The sequence below is a fragment of the Aulonocara stuartgranti genome (genome assembly GCF_965226115.1).
Source record: "Aulonocara stuartgranti genome assembly, chromosome: 20".
In the NCBI taxonomy this organism is placed as follows: domain Eukaryota; kingdom Metazoa; phylum Chordata; class Actinopteri; order Cichliformes; family Cichlidae; genus Aulonocara; species Aulonocara stuartgranti.
The window spans coordinates 30626732-30652098 of NC_138956.1; the positions used below are offsets into that span (position 1 = coordinate 30626732).

At 45.8% G+C, this 25367-nt stretch overlaps 1 protein-coding gene across 3 annotated transcripts in view; it reads right to left on the minus strand.

Annotated features, from left to right (window-relative positions):
* Positions 1 to 1610: 1610 nt before the first annotated feature.
* Positions 1611 to 25367, minus strand: part of nckap5l (NCK-associated protein 5-like) — a 62546-nt gene continuing 38789 nt past the window's right edge. For all 3 annotated transcript variants that reach the window (XM_082517931.1, XM_082517930.1, XM_082517932.1), the window contains exons 3-13: positions 16370 to 16510; positions 15045 to 15113; positions 14924 to 14962; positions 14706 to 14825; positions 12178 to 12270; positions 9108 to 11941; positions 8147 to 8276; positions 7843 to 7915; positions 6254 to 6535; positions 5617 to 5768; positions 1611 to 2847 (exon numbers count right to left, since the gene is read on the minus strand). In XM_082517931.1, coding sequence (XP_082374057.1) covers positions 2587 to 2847; positions 5617 to 5768; positions 6254 to 6535; positions 7843 to 7915; positions 8147 to 8276; positions 9108 to 11941; positions 12178 to 12270; positions 14706 to 14825; positions 14924 to 14962; positions 15045 to 15113; positions 16370 to 16510 — 4194 coding nt within the window. In that variant the 3' untranslated portion in view covers positions 1611 to 2586. The remainder of the gene's footprint in view (positions 2848 to 5616; positions 5769 to 6253; positions 6536 to 7842; positions 7916 to 8146; positions 8277 to 9107; positions 11942 to 12177; positions 12271 to 14705; positions 14826 to 14923; positions 14963 to 15044; positions 15114 to 16369; positions 16511 to 25367) is intronic.

Below are 25367 nucleotides of genomic sequence, written 5' to 3' on the forward strand. Positions count from 1 at the left end.
ATGGGAACTATAACATTTGTCCTCAAGCCTGTAAGATGTTAGAGAGATGTTAGGCCCTTTATTCTCAGTAAGATTATCGCTCACCCTAAGGGGACAGTTTAATTTAAAGAATGTAATTTACATATTTTTCCTCTGCCTTGTAGTGCTGTTTAGCTGTTTATCCATCTAGATTGCTTTGGTGTGACTTACCCAGTTTTTGAGATGTCTGCCTTTTCTTGAGTATAATTTAAATCAATAGTGTTTTCTTTTTGGGGTTCACAGTGTTAAAAAATACATTTGAAAGTCAGCAAAAATGTCCAAAATTATTACCCACTTACTGAAAGAAATCTACAAACATTGTTGTGAGTCATGTCATGGAAGAATTTTAGTGTTAGCTGTATGGCTCACTAACATGGGAGGATGTACACAATAGAAAAGATTCATGGAAGAAACCCGTCGCTTTATCCGTGAGACATAAACATAGTCAAAACATGCTTGTGACAGTCACATGGCTGCAAGCAAGATGTACTGTTTTTGTATCATTGTTGAGTTCTTGGTCAGTGTTGCAGTTACTTCATGAATGTAATCCCTGTGAGCAAAAGGGTCAGGCTTCAGGTTGCTGCAAACACTCTGCTGAGACAGTTTTTTGTACTTTTGGCTCTGTATGATGTCAGTGAGAGTGGGAATTCCTAGTAAGACCATCTGAGGCCCAGAAAGCCCACCGACCTGCTGTCAAATACGTCTTCATTGGTCTGATTTTGAAGCCTTAAAACGAATGTTCTCGCCGTTACAGTCTTTGTGTTTGGAAACTGGATGCGCTGAATAAGAGGTTGATGTGACTAACTCAAAGGTGAACAATTTGTCAATCACAAGTCGTTGATTCAGTTCTTTGTCCTGTTGTATGACTGCATTTGGGCCACGGTTTATTTGTCAGACAGAGAAGAGCACGGCTGACTCGATGACCGCGAGGTGCTGTCCTGTGTCTGCAAAACAGGCCAAAATCATCACCCTCCTACCACCGTGCAACAGTTAGTATGAGCCGCTTGTGCTACTGTGCTGTGTATGACTCGGTGCATCTCCACCAAACATCTCCACTCCAAAGTATTGCGGTTTACTCAAATGCAGCTTTTCAAAGCTAAAGCGTGCTGCCATGCTCTTTTTAGGCATGGCAGCAAACAAGCCGCACTTGTTCAGTCTTTTTCTAATTGTCTTGTCATAAACTTTAAAATGAACACGTTAATTGTGGCCTGTAGAGTCTGAGAAGCAGCTCTTCAGTTTTTTGCAGTTTTGTCTAAATATGGCACTTGGAGAGCGTTTGCTGTGACGTCCACTTCTGGCACGATTGTGGCAACATGTCAACACAAACCTGAATGCTACAGATGAGAAAAACTGCTTGAACTTCTGCTTTCATAGAAGTGCTCACACTCACTGATGATCAGTGAATTTGATTAGCAGAACCTGGCTGGTTACCCTCTATAGAAACAGTAAGGGGGTAATTCGTTTTTCACAGGACTCCACCGAGTTCTATAAAACCTCTTTTTCACAACTGTGCAAATAACACTGCAGATCCAAGTCTGTAAGCTACTACAACCTCATATAGTTACTAAAAAAAAAAAAGACTCAGACAAAACTAAATCAAAACATTTTAATTAGAAAGTTGAAAAACGGCAGTAGGTACATAGGACCTCTATTTTTGCTAGGGAACAAACGGCAATAGAGATGATGCAACACAAAATATGAAGATAACCTACTAAGCGAGGAAACTGCAGTTTTCACAGAAAGATTACAAAAAAAAGATGACTGCAAATGATGAACATTTAAAATAAATAAATAATAGAAATACATATTCATTGAATAGTGTAGCCATTTCTCTTATCTATGTTATTATTGCTGGTATATATTACCTTTAAATGTATTATGATTTCAAAACAAACATACTCTGACAACCTTCCTTGGCCGCAAAACAATATCAACATGATCAATAAAATCGTTTATACATTTAAAATCGTGATGCATGAGTTTCGCAATTAAGAGTCACAGACATGAACATTCATTTTTTTTAAAAGGCGCTCCATGTTTTTTGTGGGGTTTTTTCTATTTTTTTAATACATTATGCGGTGAAATGATGCCAAGAATAGAATGGATGTATTGATACAGTACAGTACGCCATCTGTTGAACCCCTCGCCAATTTTTTCTGACGTACGGGACGAAGCTCCATCTACGATGAGAGAAACGAAAGAGAGGTCACCGAACGACAACTGGGAGTGACAACTTTTTGTGCTGCTCATTAGCTTGGCCATGCGTTTTGTTGTCCTGTACACATGATTTAAAGAGAAGTGTCCACAGTCGAGTCTGATCGTGAAAAAGTGAACAACCTATACGATTTGGGTGGCTTTTGGCTTCACGTTTATTGGAAATCCTGAGGAGATCAATCCATCTTTCCAGTTACAACAGCTGATGAGACGTCACCAGTTTTTTCTTCGCGGATGTCGACGGGGAGCAGTCTTCTTTTCCTCAGCAGCATCTCAGCGCAGCCATCGACCAGGAGACGCGTCCTCCCCGTCGTCGTCGTCCTCCTCCCTCTCCTCCTCCCGTCCTTGGCTGCTTCATCCTTGGCTGCCGCAGGATGACAGACTGTCGTACAGAGAATCGCTCAGAGACTCTGGAGTCTCCAGGACCTGAGGGCGACTTGGGGATAGGGCTTCCTCTGGCCGCTCCCTGAGCAGCTCCAGCCCGGCCTCCCGGCTCATCTCGGGGACGCTGGGTGTGCGCGTCTTTCCCCGGCGGCTCATGCCCGATTGGGCGGGGACGGGCAGGCTGCCTGGATCAACCACCCGGCTGGAGGAGGGGCCGCTGGCCTTCGTGCTCTGAAAGGAAGCAGAAGGATGGGAAACATTTAAGGTCATGTGCTGTCGTCTTATGTAACGCCTTCAGGTGACACTAAAAAAGTGGGTTACAGGATTCATCCAACTGTAAATTTTTAATATTCAGCTGATGAATAATTTGTACAGGGAGAATGTGGCTCTGTGTTTTTTTACATTATGTAAGATGTAAGTGCAGATTTAAAAATGTATCCCTTCTTTTACTGCCTGTAAAGGATTTCAGCCTGTAAGTGACCCAGATAAGTCTTTTTCTCATGCTCTTGCTAAGCACTTTTCATTAAGTACAGAATAATATTCTCATTAAACACTCGTTAACGAAAGCATAATAACCTTCAAAGCTTCTCTGGTTGTTCTTCCTAAGGACTAGTCTCTAGTCTCTGCATTCTTATTCTTCAGTTTCTTAGTCAAAGCTGGGACTGGTAGTTTGAGTTTCACTGCAGATGAAAAATTGATCTTCTTTGAGTTGTCTTGATCAGCGGAGGATAAGAGCTTGTGTCCACAGGAAGTGTTTTTTGCACAATTTTCTATAAAAAGCTCAGCGTCAGTGACACATGGAGTCCTCAGCTTTTATCTTTCCCCAGTTTACGCCGTCAGTGAAATAGTTTTGGAACAGTGCTACACTTGTTAACATCACTTCTCTTTCACCTGCTGATCGAAATCAAGGCAGGCTGGGACTTGAAACACCGTCAACTAAGGCTGTCACTATATTCAGGTTGTCATGTTACAAGTATGCACTTGACAATACAGTAAACATTCCAATGGCAGGACAATTACAGTTAACAGCAACAGCATTTCTATAAAATGCAAACAGAAATCAGTTTCCCACAACGCCCTCCCCCAAAAAACAACCCTCAGTATATTAGACTGTTAGTCATACAGGCGCAGTTAAACAGTCATTACTTTGCTGAGTTGTTGTCTCCTCTTGTTGCTCCTCACCTTTTGTGTGCGTTCCAAACATTTGGGTAAACAGTAGCTCCTCTGTGGAACTGTGCTACTGTGCCCTGCACCTTGACTCACAGGAGCCTATTCAGGTTTGTGGATGGTCTGATTGAGTCACTGCAGTTTAGTGCAGTCATGTAGGCTTAGAGACCAGTTATTAGGGGGGGGATGTGTGTGGTGAGTAGTTGTGGAGAATAGCAACTATGGTAGCAGAATCAACTCATAGTATCAATAATAATGCTTAATAATATCAATATAAAAATATCAGTATATCAATGTAACCTTGTCAGGTCAGTTACCTCTGAGAAACTTCTGGTCTCTAGGAAAAAAATACTATTCCCCCACTGGTTGACAAGGGGTTACTGGCTGTCATGTATTGTGTCAAAAACCTCATTATGATTGCTTTTGTTGCTAGCAGATTCCCACAGTCATTGTAGTGTGTATAGAAGATGCCAACTTGTCTGCAAACACTTGTAATTTCTCACTAAGTGGTTGTGAGACTGTGTGACACAAACCAGAAACTCAGTCAAAGCAAAAGCGGCGTCTTTGGTTTAATCGGTAAGGTACAGCTTTTAATTTGAAGGCGAACAGTCTCCCTTTCTTGTTTGCGTTGCAGTAATTAGTTAGATACGATTTGCAGACAAGTCGATGTCTTTCATGAGGATGGGTAACTGCAGCAATCTGCTAGCAACCAAAGCAATCACAAGGTTTTTGTGCAACACTTCTTTGTGACGTTTTTCCCTAGAAAGGGCCTGTAACTGGGGCCTTGTCCGGGATGATAGTAAAGTAATAAAGTTATATGGATAAAATAAAGCTCATAATGATGTTTACTGACAGGAAATAAAATAACAAAAAACTGCTAATGATATATCACATTATTACTGATAATGTGAAATTTTTTTTGCTACAATAATTATAAATTGAAATTAGTGAAATAAATTAATTTCCAAAGCACTTCCAGGCCCAATAGTCAGTCGTGGTAGAGGATCGTGGTTGTTACTGACCAGCCAGTTATTTATGATCTACGAACAAAAGCATTTTCTTCATGTGTTGCTTGAATTGAATGTTGCTTCTAACCCTGCAGAGGTGTTCCAAACACCGGAACTGATAAAACTGACAAAAGATTGAAATTTCTTCACCACAGTAAAAACAGGAAACGATTTCAAACTCCTGACACGTGCACAGCTGCTCTCAAGCACTGCAGGTAGAAGCGAGAAAAAAAAGCGTTGATTAATTTGATGGCAGAAGAGATTTCTGCGTCGCAAACCAACCAACAGTATAACCTCTTGATTGATCAGCCAAACAGCAGAAGTGCCGTGCCTAACCTTTCCCGTAAAGTGAAACGTCGTTGTGTTTTCTCCTTTGTTGTTGTCGTCTATGCCCCTCAGGGCCACCGTAGTTCTGTAACCTAGCAACAACAAGTGCTCTGAAAATGAGGTCATGGATGCTTCCACTGCAAAAAATAAATAAAAAAATGTTGCTGTGGACTCAGAACCAGAGTCTTGTGCAGATGTTATGTGCGCACCAAAACAGAAAAATTAGCTCATCGGTCAGGAGTTTTTCTGACTCAGGAAGGGCTTTTTGTTGGTTTCTGTGGATGCTGTTAAACATACAGTAAAGGCGGTGATTCCACATGACCTTAGCTATCAGAAATCTTTGCATTCTTCAGTTATTTCTCACCATTAGTTAATGAAATACATCCATTATGCCTGAGTACATCAGCAGCTCTTTCTGTGCTACAAAACAGTCCTCACAACTTCGTTTGAAGACGATAAAAGGTGCATTTGAATAACAGTAAAACCACAGTATGCCTACCCCTCTGAATGGTGATCCAAAGGATACCGCCTCCTCCTCTTCCTCCTCCACTGCCAGGTACACCTCCGCAGGTCCTGCTGGAGTCTTCAGGTTGGGGAAAGTCCAAGTCTTGGAGCGAGGCGAAAACATGTTCCCTCCATGTGCCTCTTTGTCTGCAGATGGAACAAATAAAGATGAGTTTGTGTTTCTTGTGCCGAGGATTTTCTCCCGTGGGTTATTACTGAAGTGAATTTAAGAGCACAAGTACTTGTCGAAATTCCCAACATGAGGAAGGTTAAAACTGTTTAAGTGTTAGGCTAAAATGGTTACTACAAAAGGGAATAAATGTGTTTTGTAACCATGCTACTGGAGCTTCATGGCTTTGCAGAGAAAAGGTTTGACCCAAAATGAACCAGCTAAACATTTAAGAGGGATATTGGTGGTTTCTGGAGGATAAAAGTTCTTTAATACTGTTTCCTTTATAATTCTATATTTCTTAGTGTCCTCTTTATGCTTTTATTTACACTCATACCATCCTAAAACACATGAACGTAGGGCTGGGAATCGGCGTAACAGATCCCATTTAAGTAACACTGTCCAACAACCTGACCTCTTCCATCTGTTATTGTTATGTCTAAGTGGGGCGGAGTGTTGACACCTTCGCGGATGACGCCGGCTGAGCCTCTTCCCTCCAACACGGACCCGTACTGAATGGTGGGAATCAGCTGCTTGTGTGGAGCGTAGCAGTCCTCCTGTGATGTCAGCTCTCTGTCCAGGGTGCGAGCTCGCCGTCCGGCTCTCCCTGGGGAGCCACCGCCGGAGTGGTGCTCGGCTCCGCCCTTCGTCTTAGACAGGCCCCGTGCAGCTACACCGCTACTGCAGTCGGGCAGAGGGAACGTACCGATGCCGCTGTCCAGGGTGTAGGTGGAAGCACCGGAGCCTGCGGAGGAAAAACACGGGGGAGGGAGATTCAGCAAATGTGAATTAATGAACTGCTTGCATAATTTAAGAATTTAGAAGAAAAAAAAAAAAAGAAAAAACTTCACAAAGCAAATGTGTAAATTGGTGGCGTCCTCATTTATTTGCTCTTTTACTGCAGCCTCAGAATGAGTTCCCCTCGGGGGTGTGCCCTGTTTGTTCACCTTTGATATGCTAACAAAGGTGTGAGGCAGCTTATTTCCCCTCAGTGTTTCAGTCACGCCCTCATGGAGCATCGCTGATTCTCAGTGCCTGAATGTGTGATCATTTACACAAATAATACCGCAAAAATACTGAAAGTCCTTAAGGAAAAGTGTGTAATTATTATCTACAAAAAACATGCTTAAATTATAAAAAATAAAAGTACTCAGTGAAAAGTACAGATATTAAATGATTGGGGATTAATACATTATCTACTGTGGTTTAGAGAGAGATACCTATTTCACAGAGGTATTGAAGTTGATCGTAAAATGATATGTCTAATCGCCATATTTCTTTTTTTTAATACTCAAGTTTTCAATGCAATCATCAGCTGCCCTATCCTGTCCTCAGAGAAGGAGAAAGCAACAAACACAATCCATTTACTGTGAATGTGAAGCCCGGATGACACGAAAAGATAAACAAAATTAATTGACCGTTGAAAGGTACTAGTTCAAATTCTTTTATTTTGAAAGTCTTTGGACTACTGTGTAAGTCTTCAATATCCTTCAGCTGGTGTAGAGGATCCCCATTCACCTCTGATGGGACAATATTTATAATATTTAAAATGTATAATATCTAATATTATATAAGCTCTAATACTATTGCATAACATCGAAATGTGTTCAGCAAAGTTTGGTAAAATGTTCCAATCTGAGGAAGGGCTCGTAGGATCACAGTAGCAGTGTTTATTTCCATATTCCTTATCACAAAAGCAACATTTTAATATTGCATCCTGTTGGTGTGAAGCTAAGCTAGGCCACTGCGCACAAGCAAAGTAAATAGCAACTTTATATTAAAAGTGCAATATTTTCTCTCTAAAATGTATCAGGGTAGATATATGAAAGATTAAGTAGCAGAAATACTCAAAATAGTTTCATTTTTCATCTGAACGTACACATAGTTTATATTGTTATCACTTTTCTTTCTTTTTTGCATTTAATTTACCTACTTCCCTTCCTCTCTGTGAATTTCTTATTAACCTTACTTCCCTGTGACTTCCACCTAAGTCTATTTTGATCCTCCACAAAGGCTGCAAACCTTTTTAGACTCCCGGCAGACTTATCTTACCTGCAAAGTGTTGAGAGTGAACTGAATCTGCGAGGTTTTCATCTGATGTGATCTTGCCGATTCTTTCTGATCCCTGCATGAAAGAACAACAGAGATGCAGAAAGAGCCGTGACTGTGCGGAAATCTTCAAATCTCAATGCAGGAGACAAGTCTAACAAATTAGATGCCAGGTTTAGACTTGAAAGTCGGTTCAGTGTAAACAGATTCGACTCGATGAAAGAGAGCTCCGTTTTTAATGTCCTCCCTTAGGTTTCTTTTAAACTCTGTTAGTCTCTGAACTGCAGATTAATAAGTAAAGAAATACCTTCTCCATGTCGTCGTGACTGGTGGTGTGACTGATGATGTCGCTCTGCTGGGTGAACACCGGCTTCGACGTCTTACAGTCGAACGACAGCCGTCGCTGGGGCACGCTGATCATCTCCTTTCCGTCCACTCTACATTTAGAGTCAGAAACGGCTTTATTGGCCAAGTCTTTGCACACATACAAGGAAGTGGGCTCTAGCTGTACACGGTTTACACAGCTTGGATTTGTTTTGTTTTTAAACCACACACAGGCTGATTAAAAAAAAATAATGACGACGTCTTTGATTCCTTTATTTAGACATTGAAGACGTTTTACATAAAAAGCAGCATTCATGTGATAGTTGGTGTAGGAGAGGAAGAGCTGTCACTGCTGGAAAACGCTGGGAAAGATTCATGATATATCTCAGTGGAAAGTTTCCTGTTTTCTTCCTGCATTAATTATGGATTTTAAAACGTATTTAATTAATGACCGTCATCAGCATGCAGGAGGACACTTGCACTGTCTGCACCGTGAATTTCATCATTTACTAGGCAGAAGACTGGGCTACCTTTCATTCATTATTCAAGGTATGTGGTATTAATGAAAGTTAATAAATAAAAAGGACAAGGGGAGCTGGTCAGATTATTACTGATTAACTTTTTTTTGAAAGACTAACATTAAATAAAATCTCCCAGCACTCAGTGCAAGTTGTCGTATTTCAGCAGTTTCTTGTTTTAAAGGATGTTTACAGTGATCTTAATCCCTGGATATATATACATATGCAAAAAGCTGCTCCAGACTGGTGCTTGCGATTAGTATTCAAATGCTACTTGGCTTCTACAGAAAATAATTCTTGAGTTGAGACGAACATCTATAATTGATTTTGCATGTACTAAAAGCGGCTTACATCTCTGCCAGGAAGAAAGAAGAAGTGTACTTTCTTAAAATATTACATCTCTGATGTCCTTTCTTGAGTCCTCACCTGTTTAGCAGCTGTTGCATGAAGTTGTCAGAGCGCGCTCCCCTGTACATGACCGCCAGCTGTCCCTGAGCTTGATCCATCACCACCTCACACGAGTGACCCCTGCCTGATCTCTCCACATAGGCCCGCTCCTCCTCCAGGGCTCTCCTCAGCCCCTCAGCCTTCTCCATCAGAGTCGAGATGTTCAGACCTTCCACGCCTTCTTTACACCTGGAGGCCATTTTCACAGAGTCCCTGCCGACCGAGGGAATGTTTATCTTCCACTCCTTCTTCTCCTCCTTTGCTTTAGTGCCGTCGGTCTTGCGGCTCAGCGCGGGGAGTTTGCTCTTCTTCAGGCCGAACCAGCTCGCGATGCCGTTGGAGGCCTTCTGCTTGACCTCTCCGCCCTGCCCTCCTCTGTCCTGCTCCTGAAGTTTCAGCACGTTCTCCTCGATGCCCTTCATCACCTTCTGCTCGATGGCGGATTGCAGGGTGGAGACCGGCAGCGACGGCTTCTCCACCTCAGATGCCGGAGGTCTCGGAGGAGGAGGCGGGAGGCTGTCTCCGTACATTGGATTCTTTTTCCCTTTCCCGCTGATCTTGGTCCTCTCCTCTGACTTGGACGAGTAACGCGGGGCCTCTGCGGACTTGCCCCCTCTGTGGACGGACGGGCCTTGGCAAGGTTTGGACGGTGACTTTGGAGGGATTTTGTTGGGGCTGTTGCTACTGTGAGGAGCGATGCTGGCTTTAACGTTGTAGGCCAGATTCAGGGAGCCAGGACACTTGATGTTGTTGCGTAGTACCTGGGGAGCATCTGTGTTGGGTGACGGCAGGCCCATTTTACTCTTCGGTCCCTCTGGCTTGGTCACACAGAGTTCTTGTTTAACCAGTGCGGGACCAGAAGATTTTACTGGCTGCTCATAGAGCTGAGATGACCCCGGATACTTCAAACCACCACTGCTACCTTTAGGCTTACCGTCCGAAGAGTCTGTGAACTTTGAATGTCTCTGTTCCTCCTTGTGGATCTCTGCCGTCTTGCCTCTTTCTTCTCCGTAGGTGCCTTCATTCACCGCATCAGTGGGCCTGAGGCCGCCTTGTAAATCCTCCGAGCTCCTCAGCTTGCCGAGCGCAGCCAGTCTGTCTTTGAAAGCGTGGTGACTCGAGTCGGCCTGAGATCTCGCCGCCCCAACCGTAGGCCTCTTGGGAATGGACGAGGAGTCACTCCTCCTGGTTGGAGGTGCAGGCGGACCCTGAGTGACCTCAGAGCTCGCTATGTTCACCTCCCGTGTGTGCCCATCCTGCTTCTCTCTGGTTTGTGAGTAGTTAGTTTTGCTCTGAGCTTTGCTGAGGGCAGAGGAGTTGGGTAGGCTGTGATGATTAACCCACACAGGGCTGTCTGAATCCTCTTCATCATCTGATGTAGACTCTGATGTCGATGAGGACGACTGCTTTCGCTGAGGCGCGGGATTCAGGACGCTTTCTGGTAGCGATTTAACAAGCTTCCTCTCACCAGCGTTTGCCTTAGTTTGAGATGGAAGAGTGGTTCTTTTCTCCTGACCCTGGGTTGGTTCCTCCTCTTTAGAGCCGATGGACATGTCACAGACATTTTCATAATGAGGGACCCTCTGAGAAACTTTGGGTGAGGAGGAGGGAGCGCCGATCTTTGAGCCCACAGTGGGTTTAGGTGCAGACAGGCTGCTATAGCTTATTTCCTTAGCGGGTGGGGAGCAGGTGTCTTCGGGCTGTGGAGGGGAAGTTGGTGCCGAGTGTGTGGCGGGGTACGACTCGGACCGGGCGGGTGGAGGAGGGGGCTGCCTGCACCTCTCAGTGGTGGTCGCTCTGCGTGTGGGAACAGGCGAGTGGTAAACCTCGTAGTTATTGGTGCGGCAGGGGATCCTGGAGTTGCGAGTGAGCTGAGGGCTCAGGCGGACAGAAGAGGTGGGAGCCTGCGACTTCTCCCCCATCGAGGGAATCTTTAAGAACTTGAGCAGTTTGGATGGGGAGTTGATAGCAGCGGCTTTAACGTCGCTGAGACAGGAGGGACTGGGGCTGACGGATGCGCTGGCTCTTACACAGGAAGCCTCCGGATCTGTGCCGTCTTTCTCAGGGACGGCTGAGGGTTCATCACCAAATGAGAGCGCCAAACCATTGGGAACGCCATCGCTTGTATCCAAGTCACAGTGGGCCTCCTGTGCAGAACTAGGCAGGTGGGAGGTGGCACAGAAACCAGTGAGCTCTTCAGAGGCACTAGCGTTTAGCTCCGAGTTATCCTCCTCTCCTTCCAGATTCTGACTGGCTGCTTCTGCGATGGATGAGTGGGCGGCGGCGCCCGCTGGTTGCTGGTTGGCTTCATTCTTGGTGCTCTGTTTAGACTCTCCCGCTCTGGTCTTACTGTGACATTCACTCATAGCAGCTGCAGGAACTATATGGCTCTGGGTGGCTTTTGAAGGACTACAGACATGGTTGCATGGCTTTGGAGGGCTCTCTGGGCTCCTCTTGCAGTGTAAACAGCAGGTGTTCCCCCCCTCACACTTCACTGCTCCGTCACCATTCACATGCTGGTGTGTGTCTGTGTCCGAGCAGGAGCAGTGGCAGTGTGTGTGGTGGGATTTGCACTGCAGCGGGAGGGGGTCCGCAGAAGCCAAAACAGCCTCTGTGGACATGAGCACCTGGCTGTAGTCGCAGAAAGACAAGCTCGTCGTGGATGGGTGGAACTTGAGGGGGTCTGTCTCCTCCATCTTGCGCAGGACCTCCAGGATGTGTGCTTTCTTCTTGAAGAAGGGAGACAGGGCCTCCATGTTGGCGGCGGGGCCACGAGGGCCCGGCGAGGCATGTTGTGTGCGGTAGCCATTTCCCTGTGGACAGACACAGATTACCATCAGTATACAGTTCACGGAGAGAGCCAAACAGCTTAATTCATCGGGACCTTTGAGTGCATGCGTACAGGAAAGAGGGCGAGGGAGATTAGAAGTGGAGTCTTTTTTTAAAGCACAATAGTTGAAAGCAAAGCAAATGTCAGAGCGGTTCAAACATCACACGCAGATGGGGATTTTTGTCTGATTCAGAGGCTCTTATGGTTTGTAACAGTCACCTTGGCTTGTGCTTCAGTCTGTGCCGGCTCCACCTGTTTGGCCGAGTCATTGTGCAGCTGTGCATTGTAGTCTGGGAGCGGTCCCGCCTGAACCTGTAACAGGAGATTCATGAGGCAATTATGATGAGACTGTATATGCTACAGGCTATTATATACACAGACGACTGAGAGCTACATTGTCCTGGCATCGGCAGAAACTATTTAGAGTACAGGTGAAAAGAGCGAGCTCCGTACAGGCCCACTGTCGTTGGAAAAATAACGAAAAATCAGCAGCTTCAGCGCTGCACTAACACACAGGTTCTTAAAATATACTGAGACATTATTGGATACCTTGCATTAAAAAACCCCAATAAAATATAATCAATTATTAAATTCCGTTATTAAGCAGTTAAAGTAGTTCAAATGAGCGCCGCTGTGACAGTTTGCAGACAAACTGCAAACTGACTGAGTGTGCAGTCCTGCCTGTTAAGGCTGGTAGAGAAAAGAAATCAAAGTAAAGATATAATTTAAGAACCACGCTGAGGAAAGAAGGAAGTGCAGGCAAAGACAAGACATGTTAGAATGATGAGTGAAAAATTCTAACTTTATTTATTATGGATTTGCAATGTGAGAAGCACTGAGAGGGTGGCAAGTGGGGGATAAATATGGAACAAAGGCAAAGACGTGTGCCATTTCTTGACGATAATGGAGCTAAAAAGCACTCAGCGAGTGGTGTTCAGACCACTAAAAATATACTCCGCAGCAGTGTCTTTCCAGAAATAATGACCCGGGCTTATAAAAAACTGAACTAAACTAAACAATACAAAACTCATTGTGACTAGTTTTCTAAAGCAACTATTTTCCTTCTATCAAAATAACATCTGCCAACTTTATCGCTGAAGGAAGCGCATTGCTGCTCATCCACCAGCAACAGTGCAACAGGATGTAGGTATCGAGTGCATTTCCCTCAGCTGAGCTGTAATATTAGCTACATGGGTGCTTGTTTTGGTTGGCAAATGGAAACTATAGAAAGAAAAAAGTGTTTACAACAAGGTCTTTTTGATAAATCAGATCATCATAACAAAAAGCATGCATGCTTTTTAACCTCCTAGGACCTGGCGTCCACATATGTGGACATCACATTTTGGGTTATTTAGACCAGAATACTCAATTTTGCTCTACAAGGGCCCGATATCCACTTATGAGGACATTATACTGCTACTGTTCCATCAAAATTTTAAACGAATATCCTCATATGTGGCTCTCATCTTTCTTAGAAATAAAAATTAGGTTAAAAAAATCTGGTAAGTCTTTATTTTTACATTCATCCCGTCCCAATCAGCCCAAATATCAAAGAGAAATTAACAATGCATGCTGGTGGAAGAGTTCGGGACTTAGGATAAATAAATATCAGCAAAGTGCCATTTAGTTCCATTATATTCAAAAGAAAGCAGACATTAAATCTCCACAACTGGCAAACTCATAAAAACGTACTGGATAAAATCCAGTCCAGCTGATAGCCACTTGGGTCCTAGATTCAGGTGTTTGCTTTGTGATTTTACTTCACACACTGTCAATAGTGACACGAACACAGAACCATAACCATAAGGGACATTTGCTTCACAGCAATCTTCTTTTAAGGTGGACCTTTAATGTTTTCCAGGTCTATATTATTATTATTGGACTCTTACACTTCAAGATAATCTTCATTTATCTCATACCGAGCCTTTGGTGCACCTGCTCTCTGAAACGAGCCATTATATCTCCTCTCCCTTTAAGCCAACATTCTCAAACACAAGTTTGAACAATAGGTGGACGTTTAGCCAGAGCCCTGTGCCCGAGATGACCATATCAGGGACCGACATCATACAGAAAAGAGGAGAAAAAAATGTCTGAAACAGGGAATTACTTGTTGGAATTACTTGTAGATACAATGACCTCATAATTTTCATGTATAAACAGTATATATGAAATGTATACATGACAGAAAATTAGGAACAGTGACGCATTTTAATACTGTGTGTCGTAACAAATACGTAACACAGGAATTATAGAAACACAATGGAGGGTTTCTGTTACAGTCTTTGGTAAAAATGTCTTTTGTTTTCCAACTGATGCAACAATCTTTGCCGCTTAGAAATCCTGCGGCTGTAAAGGCGACTTTAGAGATGGTCCGGCACAAAGACTCAGTCCTCTATTTTATGTTTACCAGCAGCTCCAAACACAGCAGGTTATGAGTATAGGAGTGGCTGAAGAAAAAAATATTTTCCTTAGTGTTCTGCAAGTTCTGCACTGGGAATCTGATGCTTTCATACTGGTGGGACTGCAGAGATGGCTCTGCACACAGACTCATGCCTCTAGCTCATTTAATTTGCAATATGCACACCAGCAGAAACAGAACCATCAGTGCACTCACAGCCTGCCGGCTAAGCTTTGTGCAGCCTGCAGCAGAAATAAAGTGCAGCTACAGAGATCTCATAAACTCGGTTATTTCTAGTTACGTATTCAGTATTTTTTTGTCTAAATAGAGAAGAAACGGAGTTTGTTACCTGGTAGTGAGCGGTGGGGTGGTTGGGTAGTTTCTGCTGAAAAAGCTCACACAGCGCTCGGTTCTGTCTCTCCAGGTCAAACACCAACATCTTCAGCTTGATGCACTCCTCCCTCAGATCCTGTTCACAGACACAGAGCAGTGAGACACGATGGATGGCGCTGAGTCTATAATCCAAGATAAATCAAACCTAAATATAGATATTTAACTTTAAGTTACCTTTTGATTCAGCAGAGCTTGGACCACATGGTTGGCAACCTGATAGCGTGAGAAAGCATTTACATGAGTTTACGTTTCGTGAGTGACTTTGCAGATTTTATAACTTTCATCGTGGACTCACCTCATCCAAGCATCTCTCGTAAGCTTCTCTCTGACTCTCATTGGCCAGCACGAGAGCTGAATTCTCTGCCTGCGAAGCAAATGATGAATAAATCATGTAAACATGAAAAAAAAACATTCAAAGGTCCCAGTATATGCTTAGTACCCAGCAGACACCAAAACTACCACTGCAGTCCAGTGCAGTAATTTCCCACATATAACATTACAATGCAAAAAAACAGATGTTGCAACATAAAACACAATTTAGATGTTTTCATTATCATCCAACCAGAAAAACCTGTTAGAAGCAAAGCCTTTAGGAGCCATTTGACATTTGGTGTAATGAGCTTATTACCAAGACTCAAACAGAAGAGGCCTGAGGAAGTTACTGATTCCAGTCAAGAAACAGTATGCAAGATTAGGCACAGTAAAATGTCAATTGGCTGTTTTCACACTGTTTTTTGTGGCTTAAAGTCCCAATGAAAAGCAAATATATATCTTCAAGTTTTAAACGTGTGTCTCTGCGTCCATTCTGCTAATAATGCTCCAGAAAGCAAAATATTAGAATTAAATCATTTTGGTCAAACATAGTTAGATTATTTTATTTGAGAGAAGACAGGAAGTCTGGGTAAAGCTACTGGTTTGTCTGCACTAACACAGGTGCTTTTGCCACATATTACCTTCCCACCCTCAACAATTTATTTTAAAATCCACCCACGTGGACACATGTAAATATGTCACATCGATAAACGTATCAAGGCAAGCTTCCTTCAAGCAGCCTGCTAATCCCCAACAAAAAGATTTTGTTAGCTTTAAGGAGAGCTAGGTGGTGAGTAGCTTCCGCAATTCCAGTCAAAGCTAACCAGCTGCTACCTGTAGAGTTATACTGGAGTGTGCAATGTGCTCATCTATCAGCAAGAAAGTGAATAACTGTAACTTTGTCCTTTAGAACATTAGCAAAGAAGTGTAAACTTAAATCAATATCAATAAATCATTGCAGTCTTTGTGAGCAGTTTCTGTCCTTTGATATCACCACCTTTAGATTTATTTTTACATTTTAAATTTCAATTTGAAGCCTTCACAAAGTCAACATTCAACATCTGGGTTTATGTAGCCAGAGCTGTGCACCCAAAACGACCGCTTGAATTGTCTCTTATGGCCCAGATTGTGTGGTCTAAAATAATACCAACATCAATGACAATTTATTGCCTGCAGTTGCTTTTGTATGTAAGAAATCTCCACAGAACTAACGGGAAACAGCAGACAAACGTGTGTCGCTGCCACTGGTGGAGGTGGTTTGAGTTGTCAATGATCCCAAAGAGGACGGCGAGTCTTTCGCTCCCTCACCTCCAGCTCTCTCAGTCGGTCCATGAGCTCGCTGCTGTTGTCCTCCAGGTAAGACTCCACGTCTCCCTCCTCGCCTTCCTCGTCCGAACCAAAATCCTCGTCGCACATTCTCTGTTCTGTCTCATCAGACATTGTTTTCATCTGCAAGAAATGAAGGTTGTTACCACATTACGATTAATCTGAAAGCATGAGACCAAAAACGTCAGTCGCTCGGTGGGGCGTCTACATACAGTTCATCTTATTTGTGGAGAAATCACACAGTGTAGACCAAAATAAGTCATAATGAGGCACCAGCAAGATTGAGCCCATCCTTCTGTGCTTTCAGAAATGGAAATGTTAAAGTTTGCAGCTCTGAGCTGTCAAAAAATACAGAGAAAAATAAATAAAATGACAAACTGACAGTTGTGATGTTAACTGGCAATCTCTTAGGTGATGATGTGGAGTAATTTGAAAGCAATGAAACAGAGAGTGTTTGATTTACATATATTTTTTTAAACTAAAGAGTCGTGAAGTAACTGAAGCACTTCTTTCGACTCACAATCCAAACACAGACCAACTCAACAACTTCTGCCCAGCAATAAATACTAAAAATAACCCTTATCGTCCGATTTGTTGTATGCATGGTGAATAAAAAGGAAACCATGAAATTGTCACGTCTGACACACTGCTGTTAATCAATCAGTCATTTCATGTTGTCTCAGTTCCTGCTGCCTGCGTCTTATTTGTGCTGTTGCTGTAAACTCCACCCGTCTGGCTCTCCAAGCAAACCAAAACAAACACCGGGGATACCAGTAAACTGCACCGAGGCCTGTTTTACATCAAACCCTGTTTTCATCTCCAGGAGTGACGTTAACGTTATTACCACCATTAAACTCTGTCTGTACTCTGACAGCAGCAGCGTCTCGTTTCAACACCACTTCAGAGTGAAGCCCTCTACACTCCACGCGTGAGCAGCCTGTTACTGCCTCCGCATCGCAGTACCTACTACATATCGAGGATCGCTCCACAAATGCATTAATCCATGGATCCTGCGTTGTTTCAGACACTCTGGACAGAGATAAGCCTTTGTGTCCATATTGCACTGCTTCAGTAAATCCACAGATCGACGTGCAGCTCCACGCTGAGCAAACCGGCTGCCCGAGTCTGCGAGCATGGCACACTGCGGGGCATATGGCTGAGCACCAGTCCATCAGGCACGGCTCCAGGTGTGTCTCAGAGTACAGAGAGAGAGAGAGACAGGAAGTAGGTGTGACAAAGTGGACCCAGATCCAAAAGCCACATCTTAAAGAGTCATTAGAGCGGATGAAACAAGGCTGATTCTGTGGCTGGAGGCCAATCAGGACCTGGCACACTTTCCTGTCTTCCTGACACGGACAGGTGACACACAAACAAACCGCCGTGTGCACTTAACGCATGCAGAGAGGCTCTAATATTCAGGGCACAGTGTCCAACCTCAGTTCTGTTTCCTGAAACATATTTTGAGCCTGAAAACCTGAAGTTGGCATGTAAGGTCGTATTATTTGAAATCTTTCTTTATTATTCAACCAAAACAGTTCAGGTAATATTCACTGCGCTATCCACACCACTTCACCCTTACTGTTATACAGGGTGACGCCTTTGCTCTCTACCGTCAGCCCTATATACACCCTCCTGCTGCTATAAATACTCACCGGAGAAACAAATCTGGATTAATCCAAGGCTGAAAATAGTCCCAAAGAAACACACGATTTACTCCCGATGACTATGGTTAGGTAAAAGCTATGTCCTTCCACTCCTTTATTAGTGTTTTTTACACAAAGTTACACCTGATTCTTCCTTTTTAATCAGTTTTCAACATATATATATATATACTAACTTATTGGAAGTTACATTTCTACTTTTTATAATATACAATCTGTTCTTTTCCAATTATTCTAAATATTCTTGACTATTTAAACACTTATCTGTACTTTAATTTTAATAACTGTACAGTACTCTGTTTTGGTAACTATTGTCCATGATGTAAATATGTAAAAAAATGTGTGTGTTTCTGTTCTATGTCCTGTGTCCTGTTCTGTTTGTATATGTGTTTTTTTGCTGCTGTTACAACCAAATTTCCCCCTTTTGGGACAATTAAAGGATTATTCTATTCTATTCTATTCTATTCTTGTTTTGGTTGCTAAATGCAGCAGAGTATCACCAACTAGCTGATAAAGTGACAACTGCCATTTTTTGAAAAAACAAAACAAAACACCAGTTAAATCTAAACTGCAACGTCGAGGGCTGAGAAATGAAGCCAGTGTAAGAGTGCAAATGCAGTTCCTCTCATGGCCACTTGACTGGACCTCAGACTTGAGTCCCAGTCCTCAGACTTCCACCGTAGCCTCCATCCTCTATCCAGACCTCTGCAAACTAACACGGCAGTGGCCACAATCTGAAGTTTGAGACTAGGATTCACCATCTATGGCCTGCTGAGGTAATACAACGATAATGATTAGCCTAAGCTAATGATGAAAGTATTGCAAAGCTTATAAATTTTAAGGATTAACAACTAGCGTTGGCGGCGACATTCCCAGAAAAGCCATCATTGAAGCAAACAGAACATTTTCTTCTGCTGCTATCGAAACCCGAGTTGATGCTCATTATAAAGTAGCCACAGGAAATGCGAGGTGCTCGTCAGCAGTGAGCTTACAGCCATCAGTGAATCAGTCTGAGATTTCTGCATTAGTAACAGTCAGAGAAGGAGCCACGGTGAGCTGTTAGAAGAAGAGCTCCAGGCGACTGCTGCACGCCTCCAGCTTCGCAGCACTGCGCCCTCCTGTTGACAGACTCATGCCGAGTGCAGCAAAAAGTGATGGAAAGAGAAAAATTATTACCAAACTTCTTTATTAAAGTGAAAATAATTTAACTTTAGACACCTGCAGCATGAAACTGGGTTTGCTGTTCCCACCAGTGACTGAGATGAAGTATTTCCTTGTTTGTGACGAGTAAAAAAAAGGACGTGGATGGGGTGTAACTTTTTAGTTTTTAAACTTAAAGAGAGGGTATCCCTTTCAATATTCTATAAAATGTGTGTTTGTCACTACAATATTAACAGAGAAAAATGGGGGACTTTTATTTTGGAAGAAAATGCTATAAAGCTCCAGTTGGTTGCTGTAAAGCTGGATTGGTTATGAGTGACAAACAGTTTGCAGCAGAGAAACTCATGCAACATGAAGGAAACAGCAAAGGTCAGCAGTTTAGAGAAATTTAAGCTGATATATCAACAACTTCTATTTGTATAAAAGTTTTTCACTTAACCACAAACTGAGGTCGAGTGAGTGGCTGAAAAGATACAAGAACGACCGTTTGTCTCTCTCTCACTTCTTCTTTCATTATATTTGGTTTGACACTTGTCGGGAAGCTTTTACTACACTTACACTAACACGTCGTTATGTTGTCAACTCAGTTATTTTTATTATTTCACTTCACCCGTCTCTTGTCAGCTACACGTCACACACACAGTGTGTGTGAGGAGCAGCAAAAGGAGGTGCACTCAGACGGAGCCGGTAAACAGCAGCAGCATGCAATAATGACCTACACTGAGCTTAAAGGAGACTAGTCTGAAGAATTTAAAGTGATTAACATGAACCTATAAATACCATCCATCCAGCCCATAAGCAGAGAAGCCCAGTAACTTCCTCCAGTTCCTGTATCCTCCGCCCTCCGCCCAGTAGGACACGCCTGCAACACCTCACCCAGGAGGTGCCCAGGAGATGCTTGAACCACCTCAGATTGCTGGTTTCTATATGAAGGAGTAGTGGCCCTACTCTGAGTCCCTAACAAATGACTCCTCACCTCATCTCTAAGGATGAAGCCCACCGACCTTCAGGGAAATCTAAAATTCATCGTTTGTATCAGCGATTTTTTTGGTCATCGCTCGGAGTTCGAGGCCATAGGTGAGGTTAGAGAGGTAGACTGACCTTTAAATCAACAGCTTTACTTTCACACACACCTCTCTGGACAAGCAGACTGGTATAGCCATCTTCTCTTCCTCCCTAACTCATGTAAAAGATACTTAAACTCCTCCATGTGGTGCAGCAAAGCATCCCTGACCCGGAGTAGCCACTCCACCCTTTTCTAGCTGAGAACAATGGCCTCAGACTTGAAGGTGGTCATGGGAAAAAGCTGTATCGCTGCATTATAAAATAAACGATGAGAAGCCGAAGTCATTTAAAAACAAACAAACACACTGAGAATCTGTGAGCTGTTTCACAAACGTGTCATCATGTTACTGATGGATTAGAACCGTATATTAAGACATTGCAGAGATGTTTGTGGACACCAACTCCAATGTCAAGTGCCAAAAAATGCATCATTTTAATGTCACGTTATTGGCCCAAGTATTGAAGTACAACAAGCCTTAAATATGAACTCAACAAATGCACAGAGAATTAAAAGCACTGATTGGAAATGTTCAGTAGCTTCTAATAGTTTAAAAACATAAAAAATAAAAACTCAGCAGAGACCCACCAGGCCTCGTGTAACAGGAGCTGTTTGCAAAGCGTTTACGGGAAGATTATCGAACATCGCTGGGCTGTGAACGCCGACTGACAAACCTGAGCAGCACCATCCAAAGTGTAGGCTGCTTATTGAGCCGCGATCGACTCCACGCGGCCGAATCTACACGTATAATGGAGGGATGATCAATGAACCCCATCTAAGAACGGAAGCAGATATTAGTATCGTTCCTGCATCCAAGGTCAAACGGATGGCTGAGTGGTTATAAATACCAGATCTTCTCTTCACTAATGCACATCAAAGCTCCGGGCAGCAGGATGGAGCAGCATGCACACATCCCTCTGTGTGTGTGTTTGCGAACATTCACATGGAAATTACAGTGTGCACCAAAAGACAACAAAAGTGATTCTAAATATAACACGAAAATGTGGTTTTGTCACAAGCCTCTCTGGAAAAAAAACGAAAAAAAAGCCACCAGCAAAGAAGCATCTGTTAGAACGAGTTACGCTCATTTTTATTTTACAATTTACGGTATTCAGCTTCTTGGGACATAAAGCAGCAAATCTTCACATCGACAAGCAGCCAGGCTGAGGTTCGATGACCGAATAATTGATCAACAATCAATTTTTTTTCCTCAGCAAATATATTGTGTGCCTATTGACTAATCGGCTATAGACTGTACAGAGAGATTATTTACCATAAAGCTAAACACAGAAGCTGTCAAGGCTCGGCTGTGTGGCAGGCAGGAGGAGGACCCAAACGCAAAACTCACAGACACGGGGATGAACTCAAAATCACAGCTTTAATGCTGGAATGGCAGAACATAAGAAATACAAAACCAAACTGGGAAAAGTAAACTAACATACGCGAAGAGACACAGGGAGATCCACACAACATGAGGGACGACGTCACGCTGAACAGAGGGAGACGCAGACAGAAATACACAGAGGGTTAACGAGGGGAGTGGGAACACACGGGGAACACAGGTGACACTGATAGCCATAACGAGACAGGGCGGGGTGAACTGAACACTGGCGGGAGAGGTGAAACAGGGAGCACAGAGGTTCAGACAGGAGGAGAGAGAGCACGAGTAGAACACCAACGTAACAGGCAGGGGAGACACGGAATAAACACGAAAGGGGACGAGGGCTCATAAATACATAGAGGGGCACACAGGGAGACATGAAGGGCAAGGGATCAAAACTAGAAGCCATAGAATAAATCACACAAGTACAATAATACGAAAATCACAAAGAACTAAAAACGCTGGGTCAGGAGACCCAGGACCGTGACAGTACCCCCCCCTCAAGGGCTGGCTCCAGACAGCCCAAACACAGAAAAACAAAACCAAACAGAAAACAACCCAGGGCGGGCGGCGGGGGCCCAGGACGGAGGGCTCGGAACAGAAAACAAAGAGCACAGAAAACACCGGAGCCCAAGAAAACAACCCAAAACACAGAGCAGTTCAGGGGGCCGACCGTGCGGAAGGCAACGGCGGAGACGCGGAAACAGTTCAGGAGGCCGACCGTGCGCAAGGCAACGGCGGCGACGCGGAAACAGTTCAGGAGGCCGGCCGCGCGCAAGGCAACGGCGGCGGCGAAGGAGACGACGGAGCAGTTCAGGAGGCCGACCGCGCGGAAGGCAGCGGCGGCGGCGAAGGAGACGACGGAGCAGTTCAGGAGGCCGACCGCGCGGACGGCAGCGGCGGCCCTCCAGTCCCAGGCGTGCCGGCCATGGCCCGGTGGGCGCAGGGCCAGACGAGGCAGCTGATGAGGATGCTGGACCAGACGAAGGCTCTGAAGAGGAGGCCGCGGCAGACGAAGGCTCTGAAGAGGAGGCCGCGGCAGACGAAGGCTCTGAAGAGGAGGCCGCGGCAGACGAAGGCTCTGAAGAGGAGGCCGCGGCAGACGAAGGCTCTGAAGAGGAGGCCGCGGCAGACGAAGGCTCTGAAGAGGAGGCCGCGGCAGACGAAGGCTCTGAAGAGGAGGCCGCGGCAGACGAAGGCTCTGAAGAGGAGGCCGCGGCAGACGAAGGCTCTGAAGAGGAGGCCGGGCCAGGCGAAGGCTCTGAAGAGGCCGGGCCAGGCGAGGTTGCAGAGGCTGAGGCCGGGCCAGGCGAGGTTGCAGAGGCTGAGGCCGGGCCAGGCGAGGTTGCAGAGGCTGAGGCCGGGCCAGGCGAGGTTGCAGAGGCTGAGGCCGGGCCAGGCGAGGTTGCAGAGGCTGAGGCCGGGCCAGGCGAGGTTGCAGAGGCTGAGGCCGGGCCAGGCGAGGTTGCAGAGGCTGAGGCCGGGCCAGGCGAGGTTGCAGAGGCTGAGGCCGGGCCAGGCGAGGTTGCAGAGGCTGAGGCCGGGCCAGGCGAGGTTGCAGAGGCTGAGGCCGGGCCAGGCGAGGTTGCAGAGGCTGAGGCCGGGCCAGGCGTAGCAGAAGCACAGGCGGATGTAGCCGGGCCAGGTGATGACGAGGCGGTCGCAGATGGCGGCTGGACAGGCTCCTCGGGCCCTCCAGCGGAGACAGGAGGCTGAACGGGCCTCTCGGACCCTCCAGCGGAGACAGGAGGCTGAACGGGCCTCTCGGACCCTCCAGCGGAGACAGGAGGCTGAACGGGCCTCTCGGACCCTCCAGCGGAGACAGGAGGCTGAACGGGCCTCTCGGACCCTCCAGCGGAGACAGGGAGGTGCTGGCCGGGCTCACTGGAACCCCCAGCGGACGAGGTAGATGGCGGCGTGGGAGCCGCGGAGTCCTGGATGAGCTCATCCGAGCTTCCAGCAGGAGCTGAAGTAGAGCCAGAGAGGATTGGGACCCCGGGCTCAATGTTAAGCTGGCTAGAAAACCGCACTGCTACGGGGAACTGGGCCAAAGGTTCAGGTGCGAGCTGAGCTGCTGGACACACGGGGACCTGAGCTGCTGGACACACGGGGACCTGAGCTGCTGGACACACGGGGACCTGAGCTGCTGGACACACGGGGACCTGAGCTGCTGGACACACGGGGACCTGAGCTGCTGGACACACGGGGACCTGAGCTGCTGGACACACGGGGACCTGAGCTGCTAACGGTGGAGAAGTAAATGACTGCACAGGGGACTGAACTGATGTCTGTAGTAACGGTGGTGGTGAGGGTGGAGTTAATGACTTCACAGGGGAATGAACTAGAGGTAGTGACGGTTGTGGTGCTGGTGGTTGAGTGGGTGACTGTGCTAAAGGAGGCTGCACTGGGGACACCGGAGACTGCACTGGGGACACCGGAGACTGCACTGGGGACACCGGAGACTGCACTGGGGACACCGGAGACTGCACTGGGGACACCGGAGACTGCACTGGGGACACCGGAGACTGCACTGGGGACACCGGAGACTGCACTGGGGGCACTGGAGACTGCACTGGTGGTTGTAGTGGAGGTGTAACGGGTGAAGGAGTGGCTGAAGTGGCTGTGGGTCGGACGGCTAGTGGCTCAGCTACAGGGTATGGCAACGGCAGGGCTATGGGTTGAATGACTGGCTGAGTAGCAGCCTGAGTGGCTGGGTGTAGTGACGGTTGTGGTGGAAGAGAAACAGGTGGCAGTGTGGATGATGGAGCTAAGGGCGACTGAGTGGCAGACCGAACTGATGACTGAAGCGATGGTAGAGGTGAAAATGGAGCTTGTGGTGGAGTTAATGGCTGAGCTAACGGGGACACAGGAGACTGAACTGAGGGTGGCTGCGAGGGAGCTAACGGAGCTGTGAAGGACTGCGAGGGAGCTAACGGAGCTGTGAAGGGCTGCGAGGGAGCTAACGGAGCTGTGAAGGGCTGCGAGAGAGCTAACGGAGCTGTGACGGGCTGCGAGAGAGCTAGCTGAGCTGGGACGGGCTGCGAGGGAGCTGGCTGAGCTGGGACGGGCTGCGAGGGAGCTGGCTGAGCTGGGACGGGCTGCGAGGGAGCTAACTGAGCTGGGACGGGCTGCGAGGGAGCCGACTGAGCTTCTGGTAGCACAACAGGTGAATTAGAAGGCTGAATGTCCGGCTGTGGGGTGGCGCGTCGGCGGCGTGAATGCCGTTTCTTTTTCCCCGCAGATGGCTCCAAAGGGCCGGGAAAAACCACATCCGGCCGGTGAAACTGACGCGGCTGCTCCAGGGTGGCTGTTGTCTGTTGCTGCTGGGCCAAGTCTGATATTTCCCGAGTTCGCGCCGCCTCCCGGGCGTTATTCAAATTGGCCAATAGGTCCAAACATCCACTGACCTGGCGGAGATGAGAATTTCCTTTGAGGATTGCTTCGATAGCATTTATCCCCACAATCTTGGCCCTTGTATTGGAAGTGTGAGTTATCCACTCGACTAGGCGTTGGACACGTATCAGATCGCTCTCCCCGGGTAAGTCTGCTGGGTCCATATCTGGTGACGTCGTACTGTCAAGGCTCGGCTGTGTGGCAGGCAGGAGGAGGACCCAAACGCAAAACTCACAGACACGGGGATGAACTCAAAATCACAGCTTTAATGCTGGAATGGCAGAACATAAGAAATACAAAACCAAACTGGGAAAAGTAAAC